Here is a 26448-nt window from a genome sequence, read left to right as displayed (position 1 = left end):
TTTTGAGACAGAATTTTGCTCTTGTTGCCCAGGCTGGAGTGTAATGATGTAATGACGATATCTCGGTTCACTGCAACCTCCGCCTCCTGGGTTCAAATGATTCTCCTGCTTCAGCCTCCCAAGTAGCGGGGATTACAGGCATGTGCCACCACACCTGGCTAATTTTGTATTTTTAGTAGAGACAGGGTTGGCAGATCCCGTCAGGCTGGTCTCGAACTCCCAACCTCAGGTGATCTGCCTACGTCGGCCTCCCAAAGTGCTGGGATTACAGGTGTGAGCCACCGCACCTCGCTGATACAGATTTTAAAAATCTGAAAAACTGACCATTTGCTTCTAGGAAGTGGTAAAAATGTAGATATACTTTCAAAGACAGAATGCAAAATAATGTGGGTTTTACCGATTTTTTTTTCAGAAATATTCTTCAATTGGCAATGCACCAAAAATGGATCTCAATTTGACTTTATGAATAAAGACAAAAAATTTAAAGACAATGCTAATTAAGACTACCAATCTAACTTCCTTAAATCAAGGACATTATAGATGCAAGTATGAAGGGTGAATAACCCTTTTTTTTTGAGACAGGGTTTCACTCTGTCCCCCAGGCTGGAGTACAGTGGCACCATCCCTGGTTTCTGCAGCCTCCACCTCCCGTGTTCAAGTGATTCTCCTGCCTCAGCTTTCCGAATAGCAGGGATTACAGGTGTGCACCACTATGCCTGGCTAATTTTTGTACTTTTAGTAATTATGGGGTTTCACCATGTTGGCCAAGCTGTTCTCAAACTCTGGACCTCAAGAGATCCTTTTGCCTTGGCCTCCCAAAGTGCTGGGAATACAGGTGTGAGCCACTGCGCCTGGCCCTAATTTTTAATAGAAAAGTCATTAACTCTCCTCAGAAGCTTCACTGGTGTTAGTTTCTAGGAACTCCCAGAGCTTCTAGAATGGCTCTGGGAGTAACAAGAGGCTGATTAGCATGAGGTCATCTGTCATCTAAGCTATGGAAAGAATTCAGTTGTAGGCCCATGCCTTGGTAACACTCTCAATATCAGCACCTTCCAAATAAACCAGATAACTTCATATACTTCATAACTTCATAAAGACGGTTACTGTCTTCTATTAGCCACCAAGTGATATAAAATTGTAAAATAAAACCTGATATACTTAATACTAAATGGTCTGTAATTTATATGATAATCAGAGTGGTATAACTTATGTGCAGTTGAAATTTTATTATTAGAGATGGTTGGTCAGCTAACACTCTCTGAATGGCAATCTAGTAGTATATCAGAAAAGACCACAGTCCTAAGTCACTTCAGATTCCTCAAAGATCAATTTCTCTATAACAACAGAAGCTTTGACAGCATTCAGAATTTCAAAATGAGTTTTACTGGTAAAATGAATAACTTTTAATTAGCACAATAAATGTTAAAAATGGGGCAGAGCATGGTGGTTTACACCTATAATCCCAGCACCGTGGGGGGCCGAGGTGGGCAGATCACTTGAGGTCAGGAGTTCCAGACTGGCCTTACCAACTTGGTGAAACCCTGTACTAATTTTGTACTAAAAGTACAAAATTAGCCAGATGTGGTGGCGCATGCCTGTAATTCTAGTTACTTGGGAGGATGAGGCAGAATAGCTTGAACCTGGGAGGTGGAGGTTGCAGTGAGCAGAGATCGTGCCACTGCATTCCAGCCTGAGTGACAGAGTAAGACTACATCTCAATCAATCAATCAATCAATGTATGTAAGAAATGGTGAATTTTTTTTTGTGGCAGGGTCTCGTTTTGTCACTCAGGCTGGATTGCAGTGGTATGATCAGGGCTCATTGAAGCCTTGACTGCCTGGGCCCAAGTGATCCTTCTACCTCAGCTTCTTGAGTAGCTAGCACCACAGGCAGGCACTACCACACCCAGCTATTTAAATTTAAATTTATTTATTTATTTTTGTATAGGTGAGGACTCCGTATGTTGCCCAGGCTGGTCTCAAACTCCTGGGCTCAAGCAATTCTCCTGCCTCAGCCTCCCAAAGTGCTGGGAAGAGCCACTGATCATGGCCTCATTGGTGAAATTATAGGTATTCTAAATATGTGGATTGCTAAAACAGTTCAGAGATACTTCCAATATGCTCCCCCTACCCTCCCATGTATCAACAGGAGATGAATCTACTAGGTATATAATTAACACTAGAATGGTGCCTGAAACTAGATCTCAAATCAGTGCAGTGTCTAGTCTTTAGTTTATGTGGGTTTCTGATGGAGTGCACCTCTGACGGCACAGCAGGGAATGTTGCTGTCTTCCTCAGCGAGCCTTTCAGCGCAGGATGAATTGGAGCGCCTGAAAGTACCTAGAGTTGGGACTTCATAGAGCTTATGGGACAGGCTGGCAAATTACTTTTATATGTTTGCCAGTGTATGTTTATTTAATAACGTATATGCAGAATTTAGTCTGAAACTTGGTTTCATTACAACTCATAGCAAGGTAGTCCAGGAGTAGCTAATTCTCCTCCCTTCAAATTTATTACCATCATAATCTACCAAATAGAACCTGAATACACATGACCAAATTGATTTTGCAACAGATGCTATCCAAGGCTCTATTGATCCAAAAGAGTAACAGCTGGAGCTTGATTTATAATTTGGTTGAAAACGTTAAGAGGCCAGAAACTCTTGAATGCAGTTTATTTAGATTACTATGCTATAACTCTTGCTTTATAGGTAGCAATCTACTTTGTGGAAAAGCAAGCTTTTTATACATCATTTAATTTTTGGTTCTACTTCATCTGAGCCCTGTGTCTTAAAGTCACCTGGATGCATGGGGCCCACCCCCGTATATACCGATATAATTGGCTGGAGTGGGGATCAGACATCATTTTTAAAGTGCCCCCACCTGATTCTGATCTGTGGGCCAGAGTTAAGGATGGGGAGCCTAAATCCATAGGAATGTTAATGACGTGGAAAATAAGATCTGTTCCTATCCCAGTGCTTCCTGCCTTGGGAGCTAAAGAGTATCAATATCTCAGCACACTGCAGACCTCTCCTACCACACTCATCTGGCAACATATACCTTACAGGTCACTATTCCACCTTTTTTTTTTTTTTTTTTGCTTAAATATCCCAGTCAATTTTTTTGCACATTTAGTAGAAAGCATATTGGTGTTATAGTTAAGAGCCTAGGCTTCAAAGCAGACAGCCAGATAAAGTCCTAGGTTCGATTTCCATCCCTGCCTGGCCACTTAATAGCTCTGTGACCCTAGACCAGTGCTTTCGATTGTCTAATTCTGTTTTCTTATCTGCATAATGGCAACGAGGACATAGATCTTCGGAGTTGTGGGGATGAATGGCATTATTGGGTGAAGTATTTGGTGCAATGCTTTATAAACATTAGCTCTTGGTATAAACTAATTACATTTTTAAAAGCTGTACTTGGCCCAGTTTTGGCCAAATTTTGTCTTCTGGAATACCATCAAATAAATCTACGTCATCTGTCCTATGAAGCCCTTTCACATATTTGATGGCAGCAATCAGTACCTCAAGTCTCTGTTTCTCGGCTCTGCCTTTTTCACCCTTCTCAGCGACCCCTCACTGTGCTGAGGTTTTCTCAATAGGGGCAGGTCAGGTGTGAGGCAGGTGAGATCCCTAGGACACAACTGTGTGACCCTGAGAGTGAGTGCCTCTTTATACTTTGTACCCTACATGCCTCTTTGTCCCCCTCACCCTAGTGTTATCTCTGTTGCTTGCCTTATCCCAGGCTTAGCAGCAACTCTAAATACGTAAATACGTGAAAATGAGTGGATCTAGTCTGGGATTATTCATGGGCTGATAAAGATTAATGGTTGAGATGGAGAGGAAGCAAATTTGGCCTAAACCCCTACTCAGCACCATTATACACGATTCCAGTGAAAATTGGGCTCGGAGGCTGTTCTACCTCTTCATCAGGTATCTGTCTGGTGAAGTGAGTCTCCAGGACAGAGTCCTCTATTGAATAAGCTCTCTAATTTTGAAGCCTGGGCTGTATTGGTAAGGATGAATTTGTTTTCAGAATCATGATGTGGACTTGATCTTCCTTGGAGGGAAGGAGTGTGCACAGTCCCATTCTTGGGTCAGTGGGAAGAACTTCCTCAGTCTCTTAATTTTGCTTTTATTACAGTTGTCATAGAGCTGAGTTCTGCAGTCTTCAGACACTGCAGATCAGAAGGACATCTGTGTAAAGAGAGTCAGCTAGCTGAAAGTCAAACTAGTGATGGCAAAAACATGGCTCAGGTAAAATGACACAGCCATAGACTGCAAGAGCTTGATGAAAGTTCCCCTGGGAGATATAACTTACCTAGTAACCTTCATTCTTAAGACAGTGTCTCAAAATGTGGTACTAGGATCACCTACATCAGAATTCTTTCTGTATATTTCACTCATAAGTATTCATTAAAGATTATAACTTAGTAGGTTAAGTATAGGGTCCAGAAATCTGGACTTTGAACAAGTAACTCAATGATCTCTTCCAGCTTTGAGAATCTACGAAGTATTATTCAATGAGCTGTTAAACTGAAAGGGATTACTCTCTATTCTGTTTTCTTCCTCACCCATTCGTATTGTTTCTCCCTTCCTCCATCATCACTCAGATAATTGGATGAAGTATCTATCCACCTTCCCCTCTGCTTACTCTTTTTGTTTGTTTGTTTGTTTGAGATGGAGTCTCACTCTGTCACCCGGCTGTAGTGCACTGGCATGATCTTGGCTCATTACAACTTCCGCCTCCGGGTTCAAGTGATTCTCCTGCCTCAGGAGAGTGGGACTACAGGTGAGAGAGAACCTTCTCCCTAGTAGCTGGGACTACAGGTGCATGCCACCATGCCCAGCTAAGTTTTTTTGTATTTTTAGTAGAGACAGGGTTTCACCCTGTTGGCCAGGACGGTCTCAATCTCTTGCTTATGATCCACCCACCTTGGCCTCCCGAAGTGCTGGGATTACAGGCGTGAGCCACCATGCCTGGCCTGTTTACTCATGAAGAATCATTTAAAGAGCTTCTAAGAAGTCCTCAGATGTCCTCAATAGCCCCCTCAACCAGGTTTCTTCAGGGAAGTTCATATGTTTCATATGGTACTATAACTCATGAAGGGTCTCAGACTTACCCAGTATTCAAATTAGAACCAGGCATTAAAATACATTGCTTTATTTACCTTTGATTGTCTGATTATTTTCTACTCAGTATTCTAGGGTCTGGGGGGGGAAAAAAACAAAAAAACAAAAAAACAAGTCTTATCCCTGGGGCATTGACAACCAATACGTAGGCCAGATCTTACTCCGCAATCAATTGCCCCTCTCCTGAAAAAGAAAGATCAACGGAAACATGATCCTCTCCTCAATGATCCTTCATCCCCAATTTTCCCCCCTTACCAGAAGCTCCACTTGGGCTTTCACCCCACAGTGGGAAAACCTAAGATATCTGCGCCTAGCCCTGGGAACCCTACTCACTTCAGCTGTCGTTTTAAAACTTGGAGCTTCCCCACTACCTCCCTCTCCTCTCTGAGCCCTTGAAAAGGTCCAATATACTAACACTGTTCTTGCGCTCTAAGGTGCTCGCCAGCACAGAGTGGACTGGGCTTGTTATTTCTTTTGTTCTGTTAATACAGTTTCAGTTTGAATATGATTTATCAGATACCCGTTTCCCTTGCTTTTTTTCCCACTGGATGTGGAAAGAGTTAAAACTCCCAGCTAAATTACTCCCCACATGCCCATGGAAATTAATATGTTCAGCTGCGTTTAGTATTTGACATTAATTTCTATTAAACATCCTCTTATTTTCAGTTGTTTTAGAATTAAGATTTTAATTCCAATTTTATTGTCTTATATGCAAGCTATTTCTTTGAGTTAAATTAGCCACAAATTTGATCCACAGCCTCTATTGTTGCTGTAGAAGTTGTTGTTAAAATATTGAGTAAGACTGAACCAAGGACAGAAACTTGGCATGCCACTAGAGACTTCATTTCAGGATGGCCTTTGCATGATAGCCACCATGTTTCAGCAGCTAAGGCGGCTGTCCCCAACCCTTTTGGCACCAGGGACCAGTTTCTTGGAAGACAATTTTACCACTGCTGTTGGGGGGTAATGGGGATGGTTTTGGAATTAAACTGTCCCACCTCAGATCATCAGGTATTGGATTACCGTAAGAAATTCACAACCTAGATACCTTGCAGGCGCAGTTCACAATAGGCTTCGCGCTCCTGTGAGAATCTAATGCCTCTACTGATGTAACAGGAGGCAGAGTTCAGGTTGTAATGCTTGCTGGCCTGCGGCTGACCTCCTGCTTTGCAGCCCAGTTCCTAACAGGATCATAAACCAGGGTTTGGGAACCCCCGCAGCTAAGGCATATCAACTGTTCGACAGATCAACACTCAATGAATTTAGGTGTTCACCTGGCTATAAACACCTCACCCACATTTCTAGTCTTTATCATCTTATTTCTCCAGCTTTTTCTCTTTTCTTCAACAATGCACTCAATATTCCTTGTGAATTATATTTCTAAAACTGAACTATATTCACACAACTGGGCCTCACAAATGATGGCTTGTGAACTGATAGTGTGTTACCTTCATTAGATTCTCTGGAGAGCTTTTTAAAAATGCCACACCAGGAGATTCTGTTTCAAGGGATCTGGAATAAGGTTCAGGATCTTGGTACTCAAAGCTTTCTTGGTGATTTTGAAGTGTGTAATGTTTGGAGGCCAGTGGATGGTTTATGGTTTTTCCTTGAGTCAGTATCCCGTAACTCAAAGAAAAGAAGTCTATAAAATTATTTTGATATTTTTTATAGCTGTGAACTCATTGGCTTAGAGTAATCATCATCTTCTAAATCCTCAGAAACTGGAGTATTTTTATTTTAAAAGTTTTCTTTCAGTATGTGTGGCACAGTTTGCTGATGGATTGTAGCAACTTCTAGAAGAGCAATTGCTACTGTTTCTTATGTTATATAACATTACATCTAGTTTTCTTACATGAATTTGGAGCAGTATTGTAAATGTTTAAACATTTTATAATTATTCACTTATTACAAGGAAGAAAGGTACCACATTTGGGGAAATATTTACATTAAGTAAATAATATAATTTACTTCATTTATACTATTTTGCAGTTTACTGAGTCAGCCAAAATAAGGTAGAATAAGTTAGAAAAGGTATTACTAACACCATAGTTATGGCAACGTCAGAGGATTACACAGTTTCAAGGAATTATGGCAGAATACTGTGAACTCACCTACAGTTATTGTTAGTACGGCTAGTTTGTTTCTCAGTATTTAGGACTAATTTTTCAGGAGATTTTTTAAGGTAACAGAAAAATACAAGATACTCTAATCAACAATAAATAAGGCAAGGGATCTAATACTCAGTTTAAAAATTACAAGGTTTGGATTTGGGGGTCAGCATTGGAATGGGTAAGAATGAACTATTTTGGTATTCATTTTTTGTACTATGCCTAAGTACGTGTGAATCTATTTGTATTTTTAAGGGACAAAATTATCGTATAACTTAAAATATAGAGATGATATTGTTAATTTATCTTTAAATATCACATTCTCATTCTCCTTTAGTAAACTTAACTAGTTTTGTACTTTTCAAGCATACTGATAACTTTAGTTTCTCCTACTTTTTTTGATTATCATTTGATAGGAGTTTTAATGAATACACAGTTTAAAAGTTTGCAGAAGAAGAAAAAATAAAATTAAAAAAACACAAACAAAAGCCTGGATTAAATATAAAGCATATAGTATACCACTCTCTGAATAATTGACTTTTCCTGTGCTAGACATGTTGATTCTTCAAGCAACTGGTGCCAGTAGGGAATTGCCTATGGGAAATATTTAGGACCGTCCAAAGTTTCTAAGATCATGCTTTAAAGCAGTAAGAACTATTATACCTGACCCATGGCTCTTTTAACCACTGCTCAGCCCTTTTTTCAGGTATTTCTAATTTGTAGGAACTTCCAAGTAGTAGATGGGGGGATAGCTAGAAGTCCCCACTACTATCGCTCTGCACAGCCTCTGTCATCTCTTCCCCAATCTGGGAATCTAGTGACTTAAAATACTAACACTGTAATCACTACTTGCAAAACAAAACAAGCCCAAAAAAAGCAAGCAAACAAGAATAGTAACTTTAAAATTTCAGGCAAGGAAAATTAGGTCATTCTCTGTTAAAAGATGGAAAGCCTTGTGTTAAAAGTTTAATTCTTGATTTAAAAATTAAATTTCAATGCCAACCATTTAGCTTAAATGAAATAAAATTTACATGTATATATTTAGTTTAGATGGAAATTTGGAGTAATAAAATTATGCAATGAAACATTTAATAAGCACTTTGGACAGTTAATCTTTTTGACTGTCACATGGTGTTACATGCTATGTAGTCATACTGGGTGCGTCTTATTTGCCGTAGCAGTATTGTTGTTCAACAGGCCTTGCTAGCTTAGCAGTGCTATTTATACAATCATTTCTTTTCATATATTTGATGTATATAAAGTGAAAGTAAATATAACCTTGGAGTTTGAACAAAGATATTATTGTAACTCAAAACTTCTACTGTATTAACTGTAAAAAAATTGTGATCATGGTCAACTAATTTGTACATATTTCAAAGACCAAATATATAAGAGCCCATGCTTTATCATTTTGTGAGCAGTTTGAAAATATTTATTTATGAAAACTCTATTGATTTGTTGGTGTTACTTGTATATGCAATCATTAAAGAATAGTATAGTTCATCATCAATTTCAAGGTAAATCTATTCTTAAAGAATTTCATATACTAATAGTCAACTTGAGGAGCTATATATTTTTCAAGATTTGTTGACGTTAGTGTCTCAAAGGAATAGTCATAGAATCACAGACAGTGAGAATTGAGAGGGGCTAAAGGAATATAGTTTGCTGGTTCTGAAACTCAAGTGGTAGAGCACCTGCAAGCCACAGGCACAGTGCTATGAAATACTGCTGCATCATATGACTAACGAATACTTTTTTATAAGTAGACAATTGAATCATATTAAATACATACATAATATATTATATATAATAAATTACACCTGTAGGTACATACATCTAGCTTGTAAAACTAAGCATAATCAGCTATTTCTCAGTTTTTCTGTTAATATTTGCTGGTTTCATATTTATACTTAAAAAAATTCTAGATGATAACAGGCCCACAAAGTTTATCGATTTGTGGGGTTATAAATAATACTAACAGCAAATTTAAAACTCATTCATTCAATTAGTTATATATTCTGACTGGTATCAAACAATTAATTGGGTTTTTACAAAGAATATCAAATAGATTTTAATTAATGCATTGGTATGTTGGTCAAATATGTTAATTCCTCTTGCCCAGCAATTGACTTCTGAAGCAATTAATTACAAGAAATGAGAATTTCAGTGAGTATTTAAAATAAGTCTTTTATGAAAGCATTTCTTCCTTTTTTGACAACTCAAGGCCGAGAGCACTTTTAGATCATGAACTTCCCTTCTCTGATTTACCTTCTTTCATATTCTCTTGCATGATATCCTGGTAGCAAGAATTGCCTCATCTTCAAAAACAACCTCCAGCTCTTTAGGATGAGAAGCATCATTTCCGTTGGAAAATAACCTTAATATCCTTTGCCCATTTGCGATCTCTCTGGAGAAGGGGGAGGGCACTGATTATTCAACCTGTTTTTCTCCTCTTTTATGCCTTATAATAGTAATCAATCACCTTTTTTAAACACAAAATTCAGTCCAAAGTTACTAGCTTGCTTATAGCAATACTGCACTTCCAAATGCCCTTAGAATATCTCTTATTTACTTTCTTCAATCTCATTCCTTTTTACTGCTTTCTCGGGCATCTGCTTTAGCGTTATATAATCTTATATATCACTGTTGTGTGTTAGTCTTCTTCTAGATTGCAATTTACCCTCCATGTGACATTTAATATTGGTGAGACCTCCAAAAATATGGAGGTTACATATAAGATTCAGCTGCTGTGGCAAGCTGGAGTGCAAATCTTTAAAACGAAGATGTACTCTATATTTGAGGTTTATAGTCCCTAATTCCTAATATATTTCAGCCAGAAACTTTTTATTGGTATGATATTTGTAGTAGGAGAAAGGGTTGGGGAATGGAAGGAACCCATTATGTTCCTTCTTTTTTCATCATTCATGTTCTTTATTTATCAGGGTATTGAGTATACATATAGACAGTCACTGAAGACTTCATCTACATACAAGAAATGTCACCATATTTCTTTCCATGTATGAAAAGAAATGATAATGTAAATAGAACTGCTCACTGAGCAAGGCCTGTTGAACAAGGTTTCTGCTACAGCGATGTCTGTGAAGCCTTCCCTTACCCTCAAGAGAGAGCCTGTAAATTACTCTGCATACCCACTGTACCTTGTACATGGTCTCTTCTTATTCTCCTCTATGTCTTCTCTACTACTTGAGGTGAAGAATGTAACTTACACATGTTAGTATCCCTAGGCACAGTGCCTATAGCATAGTAGATGCTTAATAAATGCTTGGGGAATGATGAATAGGTGATTGCCCATTTCATATTTTGTCTCTCTCTGAGATTGTAGCCTTATTTCTTTGTCCCTCTAGTGCCTAACACAGTGCCAGGGATGTTGTAGATTTTTAATATATACTTGTTAAGTGGCTGAAATGAATGAATAAAGAGTAATTTTTAAAAGTAAAGAAGTTCAGTGAAATTCATTGTGGGATGCTCCTGGCCAAATGAGTGTTAAAATTTTCTAATATTTCGCCGGTTGTTCTCAATCCCACATGTGACATTGAGCAGATTATTTTGTTTTTATTCCACTTGGGAAATGTCTATGATGATGCTTATTCAGATTCTGCTTTTCAAAAATTAAAACAATGTGCCATAAATAGAAGGTATTGTTTAATTAATGAGGTGATTTGTATATGAGCAAGAACAGGGCTTACACTAAAGTTCCTCAAATAAAACACGATCACAAACCTTCCCAGTTAAAAGCAAACAATGACATAAGCAATTATGTGTGACATATATTCTTAAGCATTCTCATACCTGGGCACTCTTCAGAGCCTCATCTTTTAGCCCTTCTCTAGAGATCATTCCTGGGACAGAGAAGAGCTATTATAATGCAGTTTCATATTTCAAAAACAGGTTTGTCTGTGTTCACTGGATATGATGCTTCCTAAAAGATTCTTCGTCTGTGCTGACTAATGGATTAGCAATGCACACATTTATGTACCCCAAATGAATGAAGGACAGGTTGACTTTTAAAACTGAGATGACTGGCTGGGTGCAGTGGCTGATGCCTGTAATCCCAGCACTTTGGGAGGCCAAGGCAGGTGGATCACAAGGTCAGGAGTTCCAGACCAGCCTGACCAACATGGTGAAACCCTGTCTCTACTAAAAATGCAAAAAATAGCCAGCCATGGTGGCATGCACCTGTAATCCCATCGGGAGGCTGAGGCAGGAGAATTACTTGTGAACCTGGGAGTTGGAGGTTGCAGTGAGTCGAGATTGTGCCACTGCACTCCAGCCTGGACAATAGAGTGAGACTCCATCTCAAAAAAACAAAAAACAAAACAAAACAAAAAACCAAGACACCCTATACATTATATGAGCAATGACATTGAAACTCTTTTCTGCCATTTTAATTATTTGGCATAAATGACTGAAAGCTTTCCTCCCTTGGCAGCATAGTAGAGTTACACAGGGCTAGTTAAATTGGTTCAAGTGGGTAATTCTTTCATTCTATTTCCAGTCCCCAGTGTCCTGTCATAAGGACTCTTCACGTATACTGTTGGCAATAGTACATAAAGGACATTGTTCTGCAACTCCACTGCTGAAGGAACATCACTGTTATGTAAGGAGACAAAACCCCTGGCTGTTTCTCTGCCACAAAGGAATACAGTAGATCTCTTTGTCTTAGACAGAATATTGTCCAGGTGTCACCAGCTGCTTGAAAGCACATGCAGGAGTTTGAAAGATTGAATTGCATCTTCTACACAGGTTAAATTTCACGGCCCTGAAAAATGTCCTTTGCCAAATCAGGAACAATGCTCGATTTGCAGCATTTTTGTGCATGCCTTTGAAAAAATACGGCTGCTTCTTTCCCAGATTGTTAGGGAACAAGGCTAAGGCCTGTCCAACTCATGATGTATCAATGGCCTCATCAGTTTATGTACGACAGCTCACCAAGAGACTCACATACTTGGCTATTTGAAACAAAAGCCTCCCGTCTTTATGTTTGGGAGAAGTTTAACTTGCCAGGCAGAAATCATAGTAAATGTCAGGTATCCTAGGACCAGCCATGCAGAAGTTACTGGTTTCATTCACACAAGGTTTTTAGAAAAATGTAAAGTAGCATGTAAAAATTGGGGAATTTTGCATGTAAATTGAGATTTCTGGCTTCCGAACATGTGGTAGGCTGGGACTACAGGTCTGCAAAGCAGCTTGGCACCGAATCCCAGCAGTGCTTCCCTTAGGTCAGGTTTATGCTCCCAGGTCACTGGTGTCTCCAGTTCTTCCTCTTGACTCCCTTATACTGAGGGCAGTGTTTGTTGTTCTATGTTGCCACTACTGCACTAGTTTTTATTTTTATAGAAGAGAAACATTTCTCTCTTTTTCTTTCTTTCTCACAGGAGAAAAAATAAAGAAGGCCTTTTTCCCAGCCTTCTTGCTGCTTCACTTAATTTCATTACCTCCCTGGCTCCTTCTGAGTTTGGGTCTCTGGTTGGGCAAATATGTAGTGTGTGGCATGGGAATTACAGTATAAGTTGAGATCCTAAGTGTTGGTGAATTTTCAGATTTTTCCCCAATATTTTGAAAAGCAGAAACCATATGTTAACATAGATGTTTAAAATTATGTCCAAATCAGAAATTATTACTAATGGCTAACAGTTGTAAGGTTCGGTGTCCTACCATGAGAGTCTCACCATGTGGTTCTGACAATCTACAAAGGAAGTGATGATGATGAGGATCCCTAATATTTACTAATTACTCACTATGTGTCACTGCCCTAAATTTATAAATGCTATTTCATTTAATTCTCAGCAACCAAATGAGTTACATCTCCATTGTTCAGTAAGCAACTTAGGTAAAGCCACAGCCTTATATGTGAATGAAGGAGCCCAGATTTGAAGGTAAACCACTCTAGAGCATGATGTTCTATTGCTGTCTTCCAGGTATTATTGTTCTTGTCATTCAGGTGAGAGAACATCACTTAAGATGAGTTCAGGTCATGCATCACAATTATTACACACAGGTATTAAGTGGTTTAGGTAGAATTGAAACATAGGTCTTAAGCTCCAGAGTCCCATCCTTTATACCACATTGCTTTTCTAGATTTTCAGAAAGTTATCTAAAATTAATTTTTACTAAGAAATATGACATATTTTTAAATGGAGAACTTAAAAACGTTGCTAAAAAAAAAAAAAAAAAGAATGTTTAGGATCAATGGGTACCAGTCCAGTTTCAGATATGTATAGTCACTGAACCAGCTTGACGAGTCAGGGAGGACATGCACTCTGAACATTCCACTGCCGGCTGTGTTGGGTGGAGTTTAGCTATGTAGATGTGGAGTTTAGCTTCTTAGGATACTCTAATGAATAATATTGTTTGTTGTACCTATTGAAATGGAGAAGTGTTTTGTAATATTATGTTTTGGTTGTGATGAGTTATGATAAAGCAAATGGGTACTTTGTTATACAGTAGTCTGAGAAATAAGATATGCAAGCCCAGTAATTAAGAATGTTATATAAATTGCTATTATTTATTTAGCTGCTACATCCCTACCATTTACAGGGACTGGATAAGGTGTTTTCCACAAATCATTACTAATTCTTCTAATCACCCAGCCTGATATAATCCGTATTTCCAGAACAGCAAACTAAAGCTCAAAGAAGGGATGTGACTTGCCCGAGAACACACATCCGTGAAGATGTGGTAGAGGAATTTGCACTCTGGTGTTGAGAGGCCACACTCATTATATCATGCGGTTTTTATCTGATGTGCAAAGCTATCAAATTTGTTCACTTAATATCCATTTGATTTCTGTAAAATGGCAATTATCTACTCTTTGGATTCTTGTGAGAATTAAATGACATAAATCACATAATGTACATAAAGCACTTATCACCAATTTAACATATGGAAAATGCTCCATAAATGTTAGTTTTTGTTATGTATTTTGTTGGCCATGTACCAGGAACTGGACAAGGTGCTGGGGAAACAGGTAAATAAGATGTTCTATCTTTTCTCCAAGGGCTTATAATTAGGCATAAGCCCTTGGAGAAAAGATAGAACATTTTATATATAAGGAGAGGTGAGGTAGACTAGATCATATAAGGAGAGGTGAGGTAGAATAGATTTTAAAAATAATTCTACTATAGTGTGATAAATGCGCCGGCAGATATGGATCCACAGATCAGCTGGTCATTACCCCTGTGTGGTAAAGAAAATCCTCACACAGCTCTGATTATTAATGTGGTAAGCCTCTTTTTTTCAACTTTATTTTAGGTTAATAGGTACATGTGCAGGTTTGTTACCTGGGTAATCTAAGTTGTTGGGGTTTGGTGTACAAATGATTTTGTCACCCAAGTAGTGAGCATAGTAACCAATAGGTAGTTGTTTGACCCTTAACCTCCTTCCACCCTCCCCTCTCAATTAAGCTCTGGCGTTTATTGTTCCCATCATTGTGTCCATGGGTATGGCTCCCACTTATAAGTGAGAACGTGCGGTATTTGGTTTTCTGTCTCTGCATTAATTCACTTAGGACAATGGCCTCCAGCTATATCCATGTTGCTGCAAAGCCTATAATTTCATTTTTAATGGCTGCATAGTATTCTGTGGTATATACCTACCACATTTTATTTATCCAGTTCATGGTTGATGGGCATCTATGTTGATTCCATGTCTTTGCTATTGTGAAAAGTGCTGTGATGAACATAAGGGTGGGTACATGTGTCCTTTTAGTAGACCAATTTATATTCCTTTGGGTATATACCTAGTAATGGGAGTGCTGGGTTGAATGGTAGTTCTGTTTTAAGTTCTTTAAGAAACCTCCAAACTGCTTTCCACAGGGGCTGAACTGATTTACATTCCTACCAGCTCCATATAAGCATTCTGTTTACTCCACAGTCTTGCCAGCATCTGTTATTTTTTGACTTTTTAAACATAGCCACTCTGACTAGTGTGAGATGGTATCTCATTGTGATTTTAATTTACATTTCTCTAATGATTAGTGATGTTGAACTTTTTTTATATGCTTGTTGGGTACATGTCCGTCTTTTTTTGAGAAGTGTCTGTTCATGTCTTTTGTCCACTTTAAAATGAGGTTACTTGTTTATTGCCTGCTGAGTTGTTTAAATTCATTATAGATTCTGTATATTAGACCTTTGCCAGATGCATAGTTTGTTAATATTTTTTCCCATCCTGTACGTTGTCTGCTTACTCTATTGATAGTTTCTTTTGCCATGTAGAAACTCTTTAATTAGATCCCACTTGTCTATTTTGTTTTTGTTACAATTGCTTTTGGAGACTTTATAATGAAATCTTTGCCAAGGCATATGTCCAGAATGGTATTTCCTAGGTTTTCTTCTCGGGTTTTTATAGTTTTAGGTCTTACATTTAACTCTTTAATCCAATTTGAGTTGATATTTGTACATGATAACAGGAAGGGGTCTAGTTTCAATCTTCCAAAAATGGGTAGCCAGTTATCACAGCACAATTTATTGATTATGGAGTTCTTTTCCCATTACTTGTTATTGTTGGGTTTGTTAAAGATCAAATGGTTGCAGGTGTGTAGTTTTATTTCTAGGTTCTCTATTCTGTTCCATTGGTCTATATGTCTGTTTCTGTACCAGTACCATGCTGTTTGGGTTACTATAGCCTTGTAATATTGTTTAAAGTCAGGTAGTGTGGTACCTTTAACTTTGTCCTTTTTACTAAGCATTGCTTTGGCTATTTGGACTCATTTTTGGTTCCCTATGAATTTTAGTATATATTTTTTTCCAATTCTATGAAAAATGATGTTGGTAGTTTAATAGGAATAGTATTGAATTTGTACATTGTTTTGGGCAGTATGACCATTTTAACAATATTGATTCTTGCCATCCGTGAGCATGGAATTTTTTCCATTTGTTTGTAGCATCTCTGATTTCTGTCAGGAGTGTTTTGTAATTCTGTGATACTATTTGGCTGTGTCCCTATCCAAATCTTATCTTGAATTGTAGTTCTCATAATCTCCATGTGTCATGGGAGGGGCCAAATTGAGATAATAGAATCATGGGGGTGGTTTCCCCCATCCTATCTCAATAGCAAGTTAGTTCGCACAAGTTAGTTTTATAAGGGGCTTCCCTCTTTGCTGGGCTCTCATTCTTCTCCTTCCTGCTGCCATATGTTTGCCTCCCCTTCCGCCATGATTGTGGGTTTCCTGAGGCCTCCCCAGCCCTGAAGAACTGTAAGTCCATTAAACCTCTTTCCTTTATAAATTACCTAGTCTTGGACATGTCCTTATAGGAATGAAAGAACAGACTATTACAGCAAGTTGGTACCACAGAGAGTAGAGTGCTGTTGTAAAGATACCTGAAAATGTGGAAGTGACTTTGGAAATGGATAACAGGGAGAAGTTGCAACAGTTTGGAGGGCTCAGAAGACAGGAAAATGTGGGAAAGTTTGAAACTTCCTAGAGACTTGTAGAATGGCTTTGATGAAAATGCTGATAGTTATATGGACAATGAAGTCCAGGCTGAGGTGGTCTCAGATGGAGATGAGGAACTTGTTGGAAATTGAAGTAAAGGTCACTATTGCTATGCAAAGAGACTGGGAGCATTTTGCCCTGCCCTAGAGATGTGTGGAATTTTAGACTTGAGAGAGATGATTTAGAGCATCTGGTGGAGGAAATTTCTAAGTGGCAAAGTGTTCAAGAGGAAGCAGAGCATAAAAGTTTGGAAAATTTGCAGCCTGGTGATGCAATAGAAAAGAAAACCACATTTTCTGGGGAGAAATTCAAACTTGCTGCAGAGACTTACATTAGTAAGGAGGAGTCCAGTGCTAATCACCGAGACAATGGCGAAAATGTCTCCAGGGCATGTCAGACACCACTGTGGCAGCCCTTCCCATCACAAGCCTGGAGGCCTAGGAGGAAAAAATGGTTTCTTGGGCCTGACCCAGTGCACCCTGCTGTGTGTAGCCTAGGGACTTAGTGCCCTGCATCCCAGCTGCTCCAGCGAAAAGGGGCCAATGTGGCTAAAAGGGGATAAAATGGTCCAAGGTACAGCTTGGGCCATGGCTTCAGAGGGTCCAAGCCCCAAGCCTTGGCAACTTCCACATGATGTTGAGCTTGCAGGTATACAGAAGTAAAGAGAACAGGACCACCATTCCCCAGACCCCAGAATGATAGATCTATCAACAGCTTGCACTATATTCCTGGAAAAGCCACAGGCACTCAATGTCAGCCATGAAGGCAGCTGGGAATGGGGCTTTACTCTGTAAAGCTCCAGGTGTGGAGCTTCCCAAGGCTGTGGGAGACCACTTCTTGCATCAGCATGACTTGGATGTGAGATATGAAGTCAAAGGAGGTCATTTTGGAACTTTAAGGTTTAATGACTGCCCTATTGTATTTTAGACTTGCATGGGACCTGTAGGCCCTTTGTTTTGGCTAATTTCTCCCATTTGGAACAGGTGTATTTACTCAATGCCTGTATCCCTATTGTATCTAGGAAGTAACTAACTTGCTTTTGATTTTACAGGCTCATAGGCAGAAGGGACCTGCCTTGTCCCAGATGAGATTTTGGACTTGGACTTTTAAGTTAATGCTGGAATGATTTAAGACTTTGGTATCTGTCGGAAGGGCATGATTGTGTTTTGAAATGTGAGGACATGAGATTTGAGAGAGGCCAAGGGTGAAATAATATAGTTTGGCTGTGTCCCCACCCAAATCTCATCTCGAATTCTAGTCCCTGTGATCCATGTGTCATGGGAAGGACCAGGTTGAGATGATTGAATCATGGGGATAGTTTCTCCTATCCTCTTCTCATGGCAGTGAGTTAGTTATCACAGGATCTGGTGATTTTATAAGGGGCTTCTCCCTTTGCTAGGCTCTCATTCTTTTCCTTTCTGCTGCCATGTTAAGAAGGACATGTTTGTTTCCCCTTCCACCTTGACTATAAGTTTCCTGAGCCCTCCCCAGCCCCGAGGCACTGTGAGTCAATTAAACCATTTTCCTTTACAAATTACCCAATCTCAGGTATGTCCTTATGGCAGCGGGAGAATGGCCTAATACATTCTTCTTATAGAGATCTTTCACCTCACTGTTTAGCTGTATTCCTAAGCATTTTATTCTTTTTGTTGGTAAGTCTCTGTTGAGTGTGATGGTGTGAAAAGGACTTTAAGCCATTTGACTTACAAAATTATTTTAGCTCTTCCCTAAAAGACAGATTAAACAAATTTTGTTCTATAAAAAAAGTTTGTATATAACAAGGAAGACATGAAAAAAGAAAAGATGTAAGTGCTGTTCATCAGGAACTTAAATTGTGCTGTTGTATCTGGAGAGGGAGTTGGAGCAGAGCTTAAGGATCCCCAAACCTCCATAGTGGGCAGGAAGGGGTGAGGAAGGACAGTCACCACTTATAAGAAAAAATAAAATGTCCTACACCCAGAGGCAAGCCTTTCTTTGGTAACTGTAGTAGTCCCTGCTTGTGTACCTACTCCCTGCCCCACCTTTTTCTTGCACAGAGCTATTGGCAACTTTCCCTTTAGGAGAGAGGCCTTGTGGGGAAACTCACATAATGACAAGATGCACAGCCACTTATATGAACTATTCCAGTCTTTTATAATATTTATAAATATGAACCTATAATAGAAGATTGGAAGAATGATGAAGAAAGGTAATTGCATGAAAGAGAAGAATCAAGATAAGCAACACAAACAATGGAACCCAAAAGAACAGAAATAATGTCAGAAATAAAATATATTACAAATAAAACTAGTGTTAGTATCCTGAGGGAGATTAGGGAGGCAATTATATATATAAAACAAGAATAGGCTGCCAAAAAAAAAAAAAAAAAAAAAAAAAAAAAAAAAAAAAAANAAAAAAAAAAAAAAAGAGCAACTAAAGAACAAGAACAAGTTCTTAGAAGTTAAAGGCATAATTAAGAAAATAAAGGGTAAAAAATAGAATGAATATAGCTGAAGACTAAACTAGTGATCTGAAAATAAAGTCAAGGAATTCTCCCAGAACATAGATAAAAAAGACAGGGAGGGCCAGGTGTGGGGACTCACACCTGCAATTTCAGCACTTTGGGAGGCCAAGAGGGTAGGATTGCTTGAGGCCAGAAATTTGAGACTAGCTTGGGCAGTAGAGCAAGACCCTTTCTCTACAAAAAAATTTAAAAAAAAGAAAATAGCTGGGTACAATGACATGTGCCTGTAGTTGCAGTTACTCTGGAGGCTAAGGCAGAAGGATTGCTTGAGCCAGGAGTTCAAGGCTGCAGTGAGCTATGATTGTACCATTTCATCCGGTCTGGGTGACAGAGTGACACCCTGAGTCAAAAGGTCTTTATTGTTTTTTAAAGTTTACTTTTCTATTGCATGATTGGTACTCACATTTTTATCTATCCTTTTTCTAAAATCTGATATTTGCAAAACCATTTCTGTGGCATATGTTACGGAATAGGAAAGCTGCTTTTCCATTCTCTTACACTTACCAGATATTTGGAAGAAAAAAAATAAAATAAAATGTTGGAGACAGTGCTAATTGGTGCTGGTAATTGAGAGGACAATGTGACTTGCTTATTTCTCAGGTTTATTTTGGTATACTCATTGTCCTTAGTTAACAGCAAGTCTAAGTCCATAGATGGTGCTGAGTAAACATCTCTTAAGTATCTCTTTCTCTTTCCTAATAAATATGACTTCTTTTTTATTTAGCTGCATTACAGGCACTAAAGAGAAAGAAGAGGTTCGAAAAGCAGCTCACTCAGATTGATGGAACACTTTCAACCATTGAGTTCCAGAGAGAAGCCCTGGAGAACTCACACACCAACACTGAGGTGTTGAGGAACATGGGCCTTGCAGCAAAAGCAATGAAATCAGTTCACGAAAACATGTGAGTGACTCTGGTCTCCCCATGAATCATAAATTCCCTCAGTGTTGGGAAGAACCTTTGGAACCATATTATGACTTTGGCAGGAATGGATTTACTCATTTGAGGCTCTTTGACATGTTGAATGAAATAGTGTCTCAAAGAAAGATTAAAGGTTATAGCAACAACAAAAAAGACCATGAAAAAAGGAAGGGCATTCATTTTTGCCTGTAATGTTTCCCAGTTACTTTATGATTGCTGGAAACTGTACCTGTAAATATTTAAATTCTACAATTTAAAAAAGGCATGGCACAGTGGCTTATGCCTGTAATCCCTGCACTTTGGGAGGCTGACGCAGGTGAATCACCTGTGTCAGGAGTTCAAGGGCAGCCTGGCTAACTTGGTAAAACCCAGTCTCTACTAAAGATATTTTTAAAAATTAGCCAGGAATGGTGGTGGGCGCCTGTAATCCCGGCTACTCAGGAGGCTGAGGCAAGATAATCACTTGAACCCGGGAGGCGGAGGTTGCAATGAGTGAGATCGCACCACTTGCACTCCTGCCTGGGCGACACTGCAAGACTCCGTCTCGGAAAAACAACAGCAACAACGACAACAACAACAACAAATTTTAAAAAGTCTTCAATTTCATCCTCTGTGAGGGTGTTGGAACTATGGGATAGTGGCTGTCAAACGTTGGAGGGAATCAGAATCACCTGGAAAATACATAAAGAGAACACAGACGCCCAGGCTCCTTGAACTAGGAAAGGGTTTGGGTCCATGTCATTCTGATGCTAACCAATGTTTGAGAACCACTGACACAGAAGAATAGCTATGAGCATGGATTTGGGTATTAGATTTTCTGGGCTATAATCCCAGGCCAACAACTGACTATCCCTTGGGAAAATTATTTTGTCCTTTATTCAGCTTCCGTATATGTAAATCAGAGATGATAATAGTACTTACCTTGTGGTTATTGTGAGAGTCAATGAGATATTATATATAATGCACTTAGCATAGTTCCTGGCACAAAGGGAGCACTCAGTAGTATTCACAATTTGCTTAACATTCGCACTGGGAAATATGTCTGTGACCTGATCCTTTTCTGATATTGCATATGAAAGTGGAACCTGGGCCAAAGATGCACAAGAGCAATGAGTACCTATGAGATGTAGACAAATTTTCATAGAATGGGAAAAGGTGAAAAAGCTAGAGGCTGGGGGGAGTGAAGACAACCTTGCTAACACTTTCTTTTCTGGATAATTCATTAACAATCAGCCTCCATTTTTACAGCTTCAGGGAGATCATTAGATTCATTATCAGAGTCAAAATTCTCTGTTACTTTTGGGTACCAAAATGTATTACAAAATCAGCGTTTCTCTCCAGGCAGCTTGGCAACATCATACCATTGTATTACATTTGAGAAAAATTCGTTCCCAGGCCCAAAGTTTAGCCATACATTTTTTTCATGTTCCCTTTTAAAACATATTTGTTGAATATTCATTATAAATAGAATAATAAGGTTTAGAGATAAGGGATGGTCAAAGGGAAGTAAAAGTATTCTTTTTTGATTATTGCATTAAAATGTGTCAAAATGGCTCTTATAGAGTCAGAGAAACTCACAAAAAATTAATTCCACTGTAAATCAAACTTTTGGTATTTAGGCTACTTAATAATGAGGGCATTATCACTTCTCTTCTATCCAATCAGTTTGGCCTAGTTTCAGAGTTGTAGGAATTATTCAGCGACCAGCTACTATAGAAACATTCCAGAACCTGGCATGTAGACACCAACATGCTTAGGCAGGTGTTTAGGAGCCAGTGAAGCTCAGGTGTTGGAAAATGTCTTCAAAGCTGCTGTTCATCCTGAGCCAGTGACTACCTAGATTTCTTTGCTGCAGTTGCTAATTCTTCTGAGGGCTTTATAGGTTTAATCCTGCTCTCTTTAGTAACCTCTTAGGGCATCACCACTATGGGAAAACCCTCAGGGAGCCAGGATCTCAGAGCCGCTAAGTGTTACAAAAAATTGCTCTCTAGCCCTTCAACAAAGGGCTGCTGTAAGATAGGGGCTCCTGAGAGCCGCCGAAGCTCATCTAGTCTTGGTGGTCCTGGTGGTCTGTGGCAGTGTTTCCTGCAGAGTTGATACACAGCAGCATATATTTAAATTTGACATATGCCCAACCAGAAAAAATTTCAAAATGGGTCTATAAATATTAATAGTTATAAAATACTTTTATTTTTAGTGAGTTCCAAATGTAATAGGTATTTGCTTAGTGCTTTTAATATATGTGCATATACAGGATTATTAACTTTTTAAAAAAATATAAATTATCTTTAAAGTTGGTAAATATCAGGAATATTTATCCTACTGAAATAACTAAGAATTTATATTAAATGAACTGACTTTTTCATGTAGGACTGTATCTAAATTATAAGTTAACATTCTAAAATGTTCAACAAAATGTGATTTCCCAGGGATCTGAACAAAATAGATGATTTGATGCAAGAGATCACAGAGCAACAGGACATCGCCCAAGAAATCTCAGAAGCATTTTCTCAAAGGGTTGGATTTGGTGATGACTTTGATGAGGTACGTAACCCAATATGGAGAATGCAGGACTGTGGCTGCTGTAAAGAGTAGCTTCCCATCATATACGGTAGGCAGGTTCCCTTACTACTGAAAGAACAAGTGATATTTGTCAGAAAGGTACTTCTCTTAAGAGAAAAATAAAGTGTTAGTAGCTCTGATTTAAAGGGAAGATTAATATAGTTTGGCAAACAGCTACCTAATTAAGTTTTCGGCTATTAAGGAAAAAACAGCATGTGATTATGTAAAGTTAGTGACTTTTAATGGTTGAAATCTAAACAGCCCCATTAGGAGGAACTAAATGCTCACACATCTGGGCAAAACAAAGTAGACTTTGTCATTCTGCATGAAACAGAGGTATGTTTCTCTATGGCTATTAAATTAGAGGTTAGGCTGCCTCTGTTTATTACTCAGGCTATGAAACCAAATAAATGTGGAGTGGCATTATTAACACACAGATTCCATGTAGATTAATCAGTCCAATAATACAAACAGACTATAATTATAATGGTGATGTCTGCACTGTGAATTTCAATCGTTCTCAAAGCACACACAAGTAGGACTAGCAGACATATAGAGACATTTCCAAAGCTTGGATTAGCATGGCAAATAATGCAACTTCCTTCATCTATGTGATATTAAAAATAATACACTTAGCAAGTAAGGTGTGGTTCCATGGAATCCCCCTAAATGAGAATGGGTATCAACACCTTTTAAAAATGGTGCTGACAAAGGGTTGGAAAAAATATGGCTTGCAGGTCAAATTCTTCCCATGACCTGTTTTTGTGTATCCTATAAGGTCAGTACAGGTTTCACAATTTTAAACTGTTGGTGAAAACTGACAACAAAGGAGACTATGGAGCAGAAAAAAACATGCAGCCTGCAAAGCCTGCAATATTATTATTTGGTCCTTTACAGAAAAAGTTTGCCAACCCCTGGTGTGGACTAATAAGCATCTAATGAGTAAATTATGATGTGGTGGAAAGGACTCCAGGCTTATGTGGATATTTGGGCTCTATCATTTATTGAAAACTTTGTGGCCGGGCACGGTGGGTCACGCCTATAATCCCAGCACTTTGGGAGGCCGAGGCGAGTAGATCACAAGGTCAGGAGATCGAGACCATCCTGGTCAACATGGTGAAACGCGGTCTCTACTAAAAATACAAAAATTAGCTGGGCTTGGTGGCACATGCCTGTAATCCCAGCTACTCGGGAGGCTGAGGCAGGAGAATTGCTTGAACCCAGGAGGCAGAGGTTGCGGTGAGCCAAGATCGTGCCATTGAACTCCAGCCTGGGTAACAAGAGCGAAACTCCATCTAAAAAAAAAAAAAAAACTTTGTGTAAGTCCCTTTTACTTTTCTGACCCTTAGCTTTCTTATCTATGATCATGAAGATTATTAGATCACTGGATTATCTCTAAAATATCTTAAATTAGCGTTTGGTACCTAAAGAATGAAAATGATGGAGGAGATGATTACTCTGTTATCATATTGCTAAAGAAAATATCAGTATGTTTCTGCTGCTGTTGAAAATGATGAAGCACTATTGATAATTCTGGGCATACATTTGGCATAGGATAGCTTGTTCTGCCATTACTATATTTATGGTATTTGTCCCTAATTGTTTTATGAGCAGAAATAGGACATCAGGGTATTCACGTTGATACCATTTTATTCATGTGGCCTGTGGAAATCCATCAAGTGCACAACTATATTGACTGTGCTATTTCATATGGCCCAATGCTATACACCTTCATATTTTCTTCTCTTTTTATGAGGCGAATTTAATAGAGGTAAGACAATCTTTCAGCTTGCTGCAATTCTGATACCCACTGACTCAATCAAATGTTGTGATTGGCATAAACATCTTCTCTCTCCCCACAGTGTTATTACTCTCACTTTAATGTTGGATTATTATTTGTTTATGTGCCTTTCTCCTGCATTTGAGCATAATCTCCTTGAATATAGGGAGTGTTGATTTTCAAAACCTGTCAAGGAGTGAGTGCTCAATAAATTTGTTGAATAATGAATGAATGAATTCTCTCATTCATTATTCATTCATGAAAGAAAAATCTACTTGGATGAATATAAGGTGTCCCAGGTCATTTCTAATAGTGACAGCCACATAATTCCATCAATGGCAAGTTTAGTTGTGACTCTCAAACTCTCTCTGAGAGGGCTGGACTCCACTTGAGGACTTATGAAGCCAGTGAGATCTGAACTATCTGAGTCATCTAAGAACTGGCATAAGGTGACTTACATCTTTAAGGTCTCAAACTAGCCTTGTCTCTCAAAAGTTTTTGGGACAGGGAGTAGTTTAAGATTAAACCAGACTCTTTGGTACTATTGCTAAAAGAAAGAAATATGGTGTACTTATCTTAAATTGAACTTTTCTTAACCCAGATGTGCAGGCTAATTTATATTGGCTTTGGTGGTTTGATAAAAGAATCGTATCTCTATCTGATTCTTTTTACTTTCTGTGCATTATGGTTTTGCTATACCTGTTGTTTTATTTTCAATAGCATTAGCCCAAAGAAAAACATTCATTTCTACCAATTAAAGTTTTGTAGATTATAAACAGTAGAAAAGAACACATTGGAAAATGACAGGCAAGGTGTAAATTTCCCAGAAGCATGGGGAGGTTATATATTCAGCTAGCACAAATTACATGAATGGCTGTTTACTGAAGTATTAGAAGATTAACTACAACAAATTTGCACAACCCAAAATATTCATTTTTTAATCATTGCTCAGTGTTGCAAAAAAGACTTAGTTTTAAAATAAATATTCCATTTCACTGGATTCTCACATATCAATTGGGTAGCAGATGTTCTTGTTACTGTGTTTGAGGAAACCCACGTCTTGAAACGTTAACTCCATAATTCTTCCTTTCTCCTGTGTTCAGGATGAGTTGATGGCAGAACTTGAAGAATTGGAGCAGGAGGAATTAAATAAGAAGATGACAAATATCCACCTTCCAAATGTGCCTTCCTCTTCCCTGCCAGTACAGCCAGAGAGAAAACCAGGCATGTCTTTCACTGCACATCGAACCCAAGCAGGTCTGCTACCCAGCTCAACCACCTGTGGTCAGATAGTTGCCTAAAATGATAGCCAGGCCTATTCTTTTTAGGACATGTTTTTGATTTCATATTTAATACGTTTTTATATGTAATTCATACCTGTTTTCAATGCTCAAAGTGTGAATGTCACCAATTACTAATTTTTATTTTATGTTCCAGCATCTTCCCGGAGGGCAGAAGAAGAAGATGATGATATCAAACACCTGGCAGCTTGGGCTACCTAAACTAAAATGCATTTTTGATACCTAAATTAATGAGCTGTAGATAAAATATAATTTTTTTTTTGCCAAGTTCAGAAGTTAACAAAGGCTGTTTTTTTGTTTGTTTTTGTTGGTTTTTTTTTTTTTTTTTGAGATGGAGTCTCGCTCTGTCCCCAGGTGGAGTGCAGTGGCACGATCTTGGCTCACTACAACCTCTGCCTCCCAGGTTCAAGCAATTCTCCTTCCTCAGCCTCCTGAGTAGCTGGAATTGCAAGCACCCGCCACCACGCCCACCTAATTTTTGTATCTTTTAGTAGAGACGGCATTTCACCATGTTAGCCAGGATGGTCTCTATCTCTTGACCTCATGATCCATCCGCCTCAACCTCCCGAGTGTGGGGATTACAGGTGTGAGCCACTGCGCTCGGCCGACTCTGTTTTATAATTATACTGAATGAATAATTGTGTTTTAAGCCTTCTAAGTAAAAGTAAAAAAGGAGTCATGTGTACATAT

The 26448-nt window shown here is 38.6% G+C and overlaps 1 protein-coding gene across 2 annotated transcripts in view; it reads left to right on the top strand.

Moving 5' to 3' along the window:
• CHMP4C (charged multivesicular body protein 4C) overlaps window positions 1–26062 on the top strand; it is a 27999-nt gene extending 1937 nt beyond the window's left edge. The window contains exons 2-5 of one of the 2 annotated variants that reach the window (XM_017521836.2): window positions 19920–20097; window positions 22545–22659; window positions 25561–25681; window positions 25895–26062. In XM_017521836.2, coding sequence (XP_017377325.1) covers window positions 19920–20097; window positions 22545–22659; window positions 25561–25681; window positions 25895–25959 — 479 coding nt within the window. In that variant the 3' untranslated portion in view covers window positions 25960–26062. Of the gene's footprint in view, window positions 1–19919; window positions 20098–22544; window positions 22660–25560; window positions 25715–25894 lie in introns of both variants that reach the window. The other variant, XM_017521835.2, reaches the window with a different exon arrangement.
• Window positions 26063–26448: the final 386 nt, after the last annotated feature.

This window comes from Cebus imitator, unplaced genomic scaffold (assembly GCF_001604975.1).
Source record: "Cebus imitator isolate Cc_AM_T3 unplaced genomic scaffold, Cebus_imitator-1.0 Scaffold22, whole genome shotgun sequence".
NCBI classification, from domain to species: Eukaryota; Metazoa; Chordata; class Mammalia; order Primates; family Cebidae; genus Cebus; species Cebus imitator.
The sequence above is the reverse complement of the archived record's forward strand: the minus strand, read 5'-3'. Positions and strand labels throughout refer to the sequence as shown.